Source organism: Telopea speciosissima, chromosome 7, assembly GCF_018873765.1.
Source record: "Telopea speciosissima isolate NSW1024214 ecotype Mountain lineage chromosome 7, Tspe_v1, whole genome shotgun sequence".
Lineage (NCBI taxonomy): Eukaryota > Viridiplantae > Streptophyta > Magnoliopsida > Proteales > Proteaceae > Telopea > Telopea speciosissima.
The window spans coordinates 13,896,493-13,909,089 of record NC_057922.1 but is presented as its reverse complement, the minus strand read 5'-3'; the positions used below and the strand labels follow the sequence as shown (position 1 = coordinate 13,909,089).

Below are 12,597 nucleotides of genomic sequence, written 5' to 3'. Positions count from 1 at the left end.
CAATATTGAGCGGGAACATGGTGGGCAAACATAAGGGCTCTAGCCACTTCCAATAAGTGGCGGTTTTTCCTCTTTGCCACTCCATTCTGGGCTGGTGTATCGACGCAATTGGTCTGATGAATAATTCCATGGGTAGTTAGGTATTGTTGGAACTGACCTTTCATATATTCTTTGCCATTGTCACTCCTCAAGATTCAAGATTTTGAGGGTGGGCATTGAGCTGGGTCTGAATCAATTTATGAAAATGCTGAAAACTTGAAAAAACCTCACTTTTAATGTGCATAATATACACCCATGGATTCCAGGAGTGACAATCTATAAAGGAAACAAACCAACGATGGCCAGAAAGAGAAGGCTTACGACTAGGACCCCACACATCAGTATGAACCAGATTAAAAAGAGAAAGACTTGTTTTATTGGAAATTGAATAAGTTAAACGAGTCTATTTGGCCAGAACACCAGCCTCACAAAAAAATTCATCCTTATTACATTGCTTAACTAATGCTGGAAATAAATGATAAAGTTCCTAAGGGGGGGTGACCTAATCGATAATACCATTGTTGTAACTCAGAGGAGACCGAGGAATTTTGATATAGTTGAGAGGGTAATGCAGCCGGAGGATGACAACCATCATAAAGCAGGTACAATCCACCATTCACTCTACCACATCCAATTGTCTTCCCCGTTACTAGATCCTGAAAAACACAATGGGACGGAAAAAAAGAATACTTTGCAATTCAAATATCTATTTAGATTACTAATGGAAAGAAGATTAGTAGTAAAGTTAAGAATGTGCAAAACAAAAGATAAAGTAATGGAAGGGCCCTTTCCAAAAACAGGTGAGAGGGAACCATTAGCTACTCTGACTTTGTCCTGGCCAGAAGTGGGAGAATATTTGTGGAATAAGCTGGAAGATCCAGTCATATGTTCAGTGGCACCAGAGTCTATAATCCATGGACTGGAGACTACTGATGCACATTGACCAACAAACGAAATACCTGAACGGCCAAAATTGGAATCTGATGGGGTGGAAGAATTGGCATGAGTCGATGTAGTAGATGCAGCGGAAGCCTTTAACATACGATGAAAAACTTGTAGTTCTTCCTGGGATAGAACAAGTTCAATAGTGGGAGCTATGGCAACAGATTCGGTGTGATTAGCTTTGTTTTTAGATTTGCCACGACTACGTTTAGCCTCCAAATCAGCAGGTTTTCCATGAAGTTTCCAGCATGTGGCTTTGGTATGATAGGGTTTGTTGCAATGTTCACATTTCACCACCTCATTAGTAGAATCAGTAGCAGAGTGGGAAGAACCATCAGACACTGGAGTAGAACCAGAACCAGTTTGGAGGGCAGATCTCTCAATAGGGGAATGCAACATAGCAGCTCGGTGGCTCTCTTCAGTGTGAACCAAGGCATGGGACTGCTTCAAGGTGGGGAAAGGAGACCTGCTAAGTACTTGAACACAAATCTGTTCGTATTCAACATCAAAAACAGCAAGAAATCATACACCTGTGATTTATCCACATGAGGCAGCAATATCAGTTGCATTGGTAGGCTGGTAGTCAGAATAATGATCAAATGATGCCATAAACTCCTAAGGGCAGCATAGTATTGGGAGATGGTTAGGTCCTTTTGTGTAGTGTCATGAATTTTCATACGTATTTCATATACCTGAGCATCATTCCCCACTTGCCCGTAGGCTTCCTTTGCGGCAGTCCATATTTGAGTGGCTATATCAAGTAGTAAGTATCCACTAGAAAGATCCGGTTGCATGGAGTGCAGCAAAAAAGACATGACCATAGCATCGTTGGAAACCCATCGATCCTGAAGAGGACCATCATCGACTGGCTTCTCAGTAATTCTAGTGAGATGTCCAGTAAGACCACGGCCAACAATAGTCAAATATGTAGATCTGGACCACATCAGGTAGTTAGTACCATTGAGTTTGATGGCAGCCGTGAAAGGTAGATACTCATTCCTTGTCTGTCCTTCAACTCCGGAGGTAGCAGTAGTAAGATCAGACATTATCACACAATCTAATCACCAAAAATCCAGTAGCAGATTGATGCAGGTAGAAAAGACCAAAAAATCAGATCAATATCTGGAAAAAATAAACTCTGAGAAGGTGAAAATTCAATATCTCCAAAAATCTTAAATGAAACAGGCTGAAATTAAGATCGAGTGCTCCTGTAGGAAGGGTAAAACTCCCCTAAAAAAAACAGCAACTTCGGACTGGTGCAGCCCCAAAGTTGATGTGTGAGGGTTTTGCAAATTCTGACAGTTGAGTTCAATATGGGGAAAAGAGATTCTGTTGGTGATGAAAAAAAGAAGTAGATGATATCCACGGTGCCTGATATGGATCTTCAACAAGGGAAGACTCGATCTCCAATGGAAGAACTTCGATCTTCAAAATAAATGAAGACTCCAAAAAATCGAAGAAGACAGCAGTTACCGATCCAAAAAATCTTCTAAATCATTGATTGATTGAGGTAAGGTGGAGGGAAGCAACTAGATCAATTTATCACCTCATTAGTGTTGTTCCTTTGAGAAGGAAACAAAGAAAGAAAATTGAGAGAGAGACGATGGAAGAGGGTGGCTGCTCTGTAACCTAGATCAGAATTTTTGGCTCTGATACCGTGTTAGTAGAACAATTTAGAGCTGTAATGCTTGAATGATCTTATGATCATACCAAGCCTCTTATTTATAATGAATGAATAAAGTACATAGGACATAAATAACCTTACTGTAGTCGACTCTATTAAGAAAGTCGGTTGTACATAAAATCAACCCCAAAGAACTAGAATATCCCCACGGTATTCTGGTGTACATAATTCTAATTCAATAATAACTCATTTATTAAATTTGTTATTTGAGTGCAGAAATTCAATGTTTTAATTAATTCAATTTGATGAAGGTTCTGAATTTAATTTATATCAACTTTTGACTGTTGGAGGGGAACAGAAAAATCAAGGATTAAGGATGGCCTCAAGGGAGTTCAAAGAGTGAGCTAACCATGACTATCACACATGCCTCCTAACAAACCATTGAATGAGAGAAGAGGTAACAGCTGAGGGGGGTTATAATGCTACCAAATCCCAAAAGAACATAAACACATAACCTCCAAGATAATAGCTCAACCATGCTACATTAAACAGAATCTAAAGACCTCACATGCCTTTTTTTCCCCTGCTACCTCTTCACCTCCCTCAGGCCGCAGCCTCTACTGGCTGGTTATCGTACCACATCATGTAAATGGATTACTAATGACATTTTCCTTCATCTACTGGATCCAAGATGAAAAGTTCTACTGGATCATCCCAAGTAAAACCATTGCCTGATATGTTCATGTGGTTGAATTATTCTCCATAGGTAATATATTATTTTAGTCTGATTTGGTTTCACATTGTACTTATAATTGTATGCTGTTTTTTGCTGTGTTTGCTATTGGATGTGGAATTATACCTTGTCATGTTTGACCCTGTATTTGAGACTCTTTACTCCTCAAGTTCTCTGAATTTTTTTCGTGTGTATAAACTTTGAAGGCCAAGGGAAAGAATATTGGCAAGATGAAAGCATAAGCGAAGAGATCCCAGCTTGTAGACAGATGATTAATATTTTTCATCCTTTCGATCCCGTGGCGTATAGGTTTGTCTTAATCACTTTGTTCAGCATAACATTCCTTTTTTTATTGGGACTGTCTAAATGTAAATGACATCTCCATAGGTATATTTAGAACTTGTAACCTTCTTTTGCCCCTTGTTTTATTCCCTAAAGTTCTTTAAGTCAAAGGTAAAAAAGGTTTTCAAAATGCTAACAGATTTAGAATTAGAGTAAGGCTTGGATGATTAATGATCACCCCAAGCTCTTTATTTATATCATTGAGAATAGAGGACAGAATTACAAATAAGCAATGTGGGACTAAAACCCACATAATAGAAACATAAGAGAAAAAGGGTCCAAAATACCCCTACGATTCTAACACTCCCCCTCAAGTTGGAGCAAATATGTCAATCATGCCCAACTTGACTAGATTAGGATGAAACACTTTTCCAGACAATCCCTTGGTGAAAATATCGGCAACCTGATCAGTAGACATCACAAAGGGAACACAAATCAATCCGTCTTCCAACTTCTCCTTGATAAAATGTCTGTCCACTTCAGCAATGCTGATTGTAGCTTTGTTTTCATAGTACAACATCATAGGAAGATGAACAGGAACGCCAAGGTCTTGTAGCAAGCCTTTCAGCCAAAGTAATTCACAAATGCCCTGTGCCATAGCACGAAACTCTGCTTCAGCACTAGAAAGAGCTACCACATTCTACTTCTTGCTACGCCAAGTGACAAGATTGCCCCCTACAAAAGAACAATATCTAGAGATAGATTTCCGATCTGCAGAACCAGCCCAGTCAGCATTGGTATATGCCTCTACCCATAGGTGACCATGAGGAGACAGAAGAATGCCTTTTCCAGGAGCTGACTTCAAGTAGTGAAGAATCCGAAGAACAGCCTCCATATGAGAAGAATAGGGGTCATGCATAAACTGACTCATAGTACTCACAGCAACAGCAATGTCTAGACGTATGTGTGAGAGATAAATCAGCTTCCCCACTAGTCTTTAGTACCGGCCTTTATCAACAGGTTCACCCTCCTTTTCTTTGAGATGAACAGTAGCCTCCATAGGAGTATCTGAAAGGTGACATCCTAACAAACCAGTTTTAGACAACAAGTCTAGGACATACTTCCTTTGGGAGAGAAAGATGCCTTTAGAAGACCTGGCAACCTCAATCTCTAGAAAGTACCGTAGCTTCCCTAGATCTTTAATCTCAAAATCCTGCCCAAGAAACTTTTCAACCGGTTGATCTCATCACCATCGTTGCCAGTAATCACAATGTCATCCACATAGACTATAAGAACAGTGAGGTTTTTTCCAGCCCTCTTTATAAAGAAAGTGTGATCAGCATTACTCTGCTTATGGCCCACAGAAATCATGGCCTTGTGAAGCCGACCAAACCAAGCTCTAGGTGACTGCTTCAGCCCATAAAGTGCTCGCTTCAATTTGCACACTTTACCTTGATTACTGTCACAAGAAAACCTTGGTGGAATATCCATGTACACCTCCTCACCAAGTTCTCCATTTATGAAGGCATTCTTTACATCCAGCTATTGTAGATCCCATCCAAGATTGACTGCATAAGATAGCAAAATTCGAACAGTATTCAACTTTGCAACAGGAGCAAAAGTCTCTTGGTAGTCAATCCCATATGTCTGAGTGAAGCCTCTTGCAACTAGACGTGCCTTATATCGATCCACAATGCCATCAACCTTCTGTTTGACCACAAACACCCATTTACATCTCACTGGTTTTTTCCCTGGAGGAAGATCTACAAGATCCCAAGTATTATTTTTATTCAAGGCTCTCATTTCTTCCAACATAGCTGCCTTCCACTTTCTATCTGCATAAGCTTCCTGCCAATTTTTAGGAACAGAAACAGAAGAAAGAGAAGACACAAATGCACGAAAAGACGAGGAAAGAGATCTATAAGAACCAAAGCGAGAAATGGGATGCAAGGTGCAAGTCCTAGTACCTTTGAGATGAGCAATAGGTAGTTCGGAAGGAGAAGTCTCACCAGGAGGGGGAGGATGAGGAGCTAGATCCTGAGCCGGCAATTGGATAGGTGTTGGTGCCACAGTGGATTGATGCGGCCCTCTTTTTGGAGCATCTCTTTTGGTAGGAGATAACATTCGAGTTGTCAATTCTCTTCTGAAATTCACTGATGGTCTTCTGGATTGGAGTCAACTCCCCCTGACTAGGCACATGACCATCATTATTTTCTACAAGCTCCCCTTGTAAAGGAATCCCTGCGGAAGAAGGGGCAGCAGCCAAAGGAGGCTGGGCAGTAGCTAAAGTAGGCTGGACAGCAGCCAAAATAGGCTCCAAAGTAGATGGGAGAGGAGGAGCCTTAAGGGGAGGAAGCACAAACACATCTTCACAAGAACCAGAATTCTCCCCCTGAAGATGTGGGGATGGATAATAGGAAAGACGTCCATGAAAAACGACATCCATACTGACCAGAGTATGACGGGAAGGGGGATGGTAACACTTATAACCTTTCTGGGTTGGAGAGTAACCCAAGAAAACACACCGCAACCCACGAGGGGTGGGGGATGGGTAGAGAGAGGCAGCAGACCCATCAGGGGGATGGAATATGGCCCAAGGAAAAATCTGTGGGGCCCGTCACAACGGAAGAGGGTATTTGAGGATAGGAGAGTAGGTGGATTTGTGAAGGGGATGGATCACACTAAACGAAGAGGATGGGGGGTAGCGAAGCAGCTCGAAGGGGAGGGGAGCGAGAAGAGGAAACCTGCAAAGGAAGAGAAGGAGTCCATAGGTGATGGCGACCAGTCGGCTGGTAAAGAGGAGAGGATTTGGCGATAGGAGGATCTGCAGTCAACTCAGAAAGGGGTCAAAAGCGGTGTTAGCAGTGGTGGTGGTATTGGGCAACAAGAGAATCGAGGAAGCGTTTGAACCAACGGTCCCTGAAGCAAAGGGATGGACTAATGGAAGCAATAGAGCAACTGAGGTCTAACCACACAAAGGAAGGAAACCCGAGGCCAGTTTGTCTTTTTGGTGTTTGGCTTGCCGGTGATAGCTTATCCGACGGCCACAACTGGGAGAGTGATAGTCAATATAGGGGAAAGGCCATGGATGGATGAGGGAGCAGGGGGAGGATAAATGGAGAACCGATGGTGGCTTGGGTCTGGGGCATCAAAACCGGAGGCCATCAGAGGATTAGCAAGGGCACCAGCAATGGAAGAGGACTTGGATGCACAGAGCTTAGAGTTGTGTTCAAAGATCTTGCAAACCTGACATAGAGGAGGAAGCCATTCAAAGTGGATTTAAAAGGGTGCCCCTCATCATCAACCACGGTAAGGGAGGAAGGAGGAGGTTCTTCAGCCGAAACATCACCACTCAAAGCCTCGCAAAAGCTAAACAGTCCATATTTTTTGTGCGACCATCAAAGTAAAGAGGTTTGCCGACTACCGACCCAATGATGCTGTGAGCATCTTCGCTTCAGAAACGAAGTGACAACCCAGGGAGGGTGATCCACAAGAGAATGGAGAGGTCGACATGGTGAAGATGGAGGAACCGATCCCATTTCCAAAGGAAAATTGGTTTTCTACCCACTTGCCAAGGGCTACCTTCAAGAGCTCGTATCTTTTCATCTTCATTGGAAAACTTGAAGATGATGTAGCTGTTGTCCAGCAGGTACGTTTCTACCAACCCATGGATTTTCCATTGTTTGGTTAAAGACAATTTGATAATGTGAAAAGGAGGTCTGTTACCGATAAAGTGCCCAACCAAGGAATTTTTCCATTTCACTGCTTCAACTTCTAGCAACTCCGAAGAGCAGAGGGCTACCTTGGAGGATCCGATGATGGATGGTGGGACATAATGGAGGGAGTGGCCCTCCCTGGCAGTCGGAGGAGCTTGACTGAAAAGTGAGCTCCAGGATAGTTTGGCAGGAGGGGAAGGGGAAAGACCGGTAGAGAAAGGGGGAAGAGAAGTGACAGAGGGGTCAGGCAGGGGGGAGAAGGGAGGGATTGGGTAGGCCTGGATGGGGAAAGCACCCCACCAAGGAGGCCGGCCATGCCGGTGGGGGCACTCACGGGTCACCACCGGAGCACTCACTGAGGAAGATGGAAGTGCCATCGTATTGGTACCTTAAAGATACAATACGTATCGGTTAGTATTGGCAGATACAGAAGGATACTTAAAACCTTGATTCCCTGTGACAGTTGCAGACCTAGAACAAGCAACAATAACAACTAGAAGAAGAAGAAAAAAAGAGAGAACCGAGAGAGAGAAGAAGAGATAATAAAAGGCAAGACTAGAACTACCAATGAGAGAGAATAGCTTAACCTTCCAATCAGTAGTAGTAGGGACGTAGGGTATATTTATAATAAAAATTGTAAAAGAATTACAAGTATGCCCTTATTACTTATGTAACACACACAAGACATATAAGACCCTGATAAGCAAAGATATTCCAAGTATAACCTTGAGGAAAACTAACTCTTAACAAGTGTCAATAAGAAAATCCCTTTTCTATGTTATGTTCTTTCTGCACTTCAATAAATCTATTTTTGGATTTCTTCCATTGCCTCTGTGTTAGGAGTTTACATCCCTACCAGCATAAAATCAACTGTGAAGAGGAGTGGAGCGTCAACCTTAATGAACCTTAAATGGGTTGGTCCATCAAGGAGATCTTTTAGGCCTAAAATAGTCTTGATTAGATGAGCTACTATCTGAATTATTCAATTTGGAATGGGTATAGAAATAGAAAAGGATTTCTTTTATTAGATGAATAGAATGATTTGGAATGGGTACAGATATAGAAAAGGATTTCTGTCAGTATATTGTTCTGATAATCTCATCAGATCAATTTCTTTTTCCATATCACTTAAATATTGACTCCCTGAGTTTCTTACCTGCTTCTCATTCCCCTTGGCAATTTGGAGTTGGAGGTGGTCAACCTGCTGGGATGATGGATGATTTCCACATGGATAAAATTTTCTTAGAACTCTTAAGATTCAATTCTGTTGTATGTGATGAAGTTCTATTGTGAAGTGAACACATTATATGAATCTAGGGTGGGCTTTCATACAGAGTAGAACCGCTTGTCTGTAAAGAAAACATCGCCAAACGCCCGGTCATTATTCCTTATCACAAAGGTGGAAAGAGGTTACATATAGGATTCCAGGTATGAACTGCAAAATGCAATCATCGATCAGCTTCCCCATCCCCACCCCTTTTCTTTGGTGAAAGATCATCTTCCCCTTTGTATTCAATCTTCTTTCTTTCTTACACAGAAGCATAATCTTTTGTGAATTTGATGCAGGAGTTCACTGAAGATCTGGCTGCACGTTCTCAAGCAGTTGTGAATCAATTCAATTCTATGAGAGTAGGTTAAACTTTGTAGATTTAAAATCTTGTAGAAAATGGTTTTAAATTTTATTTTTTTGTACAATTTCATGATGTATTGATTATAAATTACACGTCACCCCCTGGTTTTCAAACGAAACTCAGATTACCCCCTGGTTTTTGAAAAAACTCAAATCACCCCCTCTACAGTAACGGTGTTAGTTTGCCGTTAGTTATTGGTGTGAAAGGACTATTTTACCCTTGTACTAAAACATTAGAATGAAATTTACAATACTACCTTTCCTTCATCTCAACATTGGTCAAGGGTAGTTTAGGGATTTAAATTTATTTAACTGGCTGACATCATCACTTAACAGCATAAAACTAACGGTAGGGACTAATTTGTCATATTGGGGTCTAAACCAGGGGGTGATCTGAGTTTCGTTTGAAAACCAGGGGGTGATGTGTAATTTACCCTAATTTTAAATTGTTGAAAGTGGTTGATTTTATGCAAATTTTCACATATAGCATTCAGGTAGCCACATGCTTGCTGTTGTGTAGTAACTAGTAAGATGTGATTGCAGGACTCATGGCAACAAGAAATAAAAAGAATGGTGTGTATCTAGAATACTGCAATGAAGAATAAAGTAAACAAAAACAAGATTATCTGGTTCTTCCACAATATTGCTTTGTCCATGCCTCCCCCTCCACCCCCCCCCCCCCCCAAAAAAAAGAGGAAGAGAAATACTCTTCCCAAGTGCCACCTTACTCTATGTGAACCTTAAGACTAAATTCTTGGTTTGTAATTCTGCTCCATTAATAGCAATTACTCCTGATACCTGAAAACCTTCGTTATACTAGAAATTGGCAAAAGCTGAAATCTTCAAGTGACTCGATCTTTTTTTTTTTGGTGAATAAATATCATTACCAAAAACCCCAGACATAGGGGAGGAGAGAGGGGGGAGAATACACAGGGAAAAAGGGGTGGGGGAACTATACAAGCCTCAAGCCTTAAGAAGACGAGCTATGAGACCGAAAAAGAGAAGTATCTAAATCCTAGGATACAACAATATGCCTGTTCCTTGGGGTGTCAACAAGAGATCTATGAGGAAGCATGTGAAGCTTAGAACTAACATAAAAAAAGATGGCTTTCCAAATCATGTCAATAGAACGAGAGTTGGAGGTCCATATACGGAGATTCCGTTCCATCCAAATGTGAGATATAAAAGCCCTAAACACAAGCTTTCTGGTAGTATCACAGATTGTACTACCCGAAATAGCCCTATCCAACCAAAGCCACTCCCTGGTGAAGTGTAAGGCTTTCTTCCAAATAGTTTGGGCTAAGGGACAGGAGAAAAATATGTGGTCAACATCCTCATTACCATTCCAGCATAAGACACAGGAGGGGGAGACAGGTATGTGGCGGTGGAGGAGAAAAGATTGGGTGGGGAGGCAAAGGTTAAGGGTTCTCCAAACATTAAAGCTATGGCGGGGGATGTGGCCTTTGAACCAAACTATATTGTACCAGGGGACATGTGGGGCATGGGGTCTTACAAAGTCCTAAGCAGAGTTGGATCCCTTCATAGGAGGGGAGCCAAGTAACCTTGTTCGATAGAGAGGGGGAAGGGGGGAGAGATGCCCAAACCTCGGTGAGACAAGGGGGAAACGGGGAGGGGGGACCAAGAGCCCATGGATATGATTGTGGAGAGAGGGGCAGTTTTTTTTTTTTTTTTTTTGGTGAATAAATAATGTATTACCAACGAGGAGAAAGAGGAAAAGGGGGGGGGGGGGAATATACAAAGGGAGAAGAGGGGGAAGGGGAAGCGAACCAGCTAACTGGTTCTCAACAATATGCCTGTTCCTTGGGGTATTTGGAATGACCTTCAAAGGCAAAACACCAAGCTTGGAGGAGACGTAAAAAAAGATGGCTTTTCAAATCAAGTCGAACGAACGAGAATTGGAGGTCCATCTCCTAAGGTTCCTTTCCATCCAAATGTGATACAGGGCCGCACCAAACACAAGCTTGCCAACAGTGTCGCATATAGTTTGCTCAGTAAAGCTCATGTCCAACTAAAGCCACTCTCTAGCAAAGGGGAGTGGTCTCCTTTTGCGAGGCCAAATAAAAGAAAGTGCTTTTTTCCAGATGGTAGAAGAGAAGGGGTAGTCAAAAAATAGGTGGTTAATGTCTTCATGGCCGGTCCAGCAAAAGATACAAGAGGGGGAAACTAGGATTCTTCTATGAAGAAGGAAATCTTGGGTTTGGGAGGCAAAGTTTGAGGGTTCTCCAGGCTCGGAAGCTATGTTTAGGGACGTGGCCTTTGAACCAGACTAGCTTGTGCCACATGGCAGTCGGGGCTTGGGATCTAGCTAGGTTCCAGGCTGAACTGAAAGTGAAAAGGCCATTCGGGGAGGGAAACCAGATGATCTTGTCCGCTTGGGTTGGGGGGGGGAGGGGGGAAGGGGAGGGAGGGAGTTCCAGAAACGGGAGAAGGTGGGGGGGAAGGGGGAGGGGGGTCCAAGTGCCATAGGCAATGATGGTAGAGAGAGGGGCGGACTTGGGAATGCCAGAGGAATAAACAACTCTTACACCAAAGAAGTTATAAAGGACCCCGTTGGGGTGCCATGAGTCAAGCCAGAGGGAGATTGAGGACCCATCAGAGATAGTGGAGGAGGTGGCACTAAGGGCCAGATGGCGGAGAAGGAGGATTTTACGCCAGACCCAGGAGGAATCAGAAGGGATGGGTGCAGTCCAGATGGAATCCTTTTTAAGGAGGTGGGAGTAGACCCAGTTAACCCAAATAGAATCGTGCTTTGAAGAGATTTTCCAGATCAGCTTCAGAATACCCGCGGTGTTGGAGTCACGGATACGACGGATTCCTAGGCCTACTTCAGATTTTGGGAGACAAATGGATTTCCAACTGATGGGGTAGAGGAAGCGAGAGGTTTCCTAACCTTTCCAAAGGAAGGCACAGAAGAGGGATTCCATAGCTTTGAAGATGGCTTTTGGAAGGCCAAATATGCCACTCCAGTAGATGTAGGAGGATTGGAGGACCGAGCGGACGCATTCTAACCTGCCTGCATAGGAGAGGAGACGGCCTTTCCAAAGTTGGAGACGCTTGAGGATGTTGTCCAGCATGGGGTTACAGTGGTGGCTGGAGAGCCTAGTAGGAATGAGGGGGAGGCCAAGGTATTTCATTAGGAGGGATCCAAGGGAGAAGCTAGTGAGGCACAAGAGGGTATCTCTGTCAGAGGCCAAGACACTAGCGAGGAAGAGTTTGGATTTAAGGAGATTAATACAAAGGCCCGAGAGACTCTCGAAAAGATGGAGGGAGGCCATAACGGTCAAGATGGAGGAGGGGGAGGCTTTGGAGAAGATCATAAGATCATCCGCAAAAGCAAGGTGAGAAAGGTTAAGGTTTTTGCATTTAGGGATGGGGGAGATGAGGTGAAGGTCGGTTTTGGCTTGGATACTGCGCGAAAGGACTTCAAGGGCCAAAGAGAAAAGGAAAGGGGAGAAGGGGCATCCCTGACGGATTCCGACTTTGGATTTGAAAAAGCCAGCAGGGGAGCCATTGACAATGACAAAGAAGGAGGGGGAGGAAATGCAGGCGAAGATCCAGCGGATGAAAGGGGGGGGGGGGAGCCCATCTGAGATAGCACCTCACAGATGAA

General features: G+C 43.1%; 1 protein-coding gene across 4 annotated transcripts in view; it reads left to right on the top strand.

Annotated features, from left to right (window-relative positions):
- The window catches only part of LOC122667594 (phospholipase SGR2), a 112,815-nt gene that overhangs the window by 93,140 nt on the left and 7,078 nt on the right, over positions 1-12,597 (top strand). For 3 of the 4 annotated variants that reach the window (XR_006333819.1, XM_043863928.1, XM_043863929.1), the window contains exons 15-17: positions 3,545-3,647; positions 8,671-8,764; positions 8,903-8,965. Coding sequence is in view for 2 of the 4 variants with exons in the window: in XM_043863928.1 (XP_043719863.1) it covers positions 3,545-3,647; positions 8,671-8,764; positions 8,903-8,965 (260 nt within the window). In the remaining 2 variants the exon portion in view is untranslated. Of the gene's footprint in view, positions 1-3,544; positions 3,648-8,653; positions 8,765-8,902; positions 8,966-12,597 lie in introns of those variants that run through there. The other variant, XR_006333820.1, reaches the window with a different exon arrangement.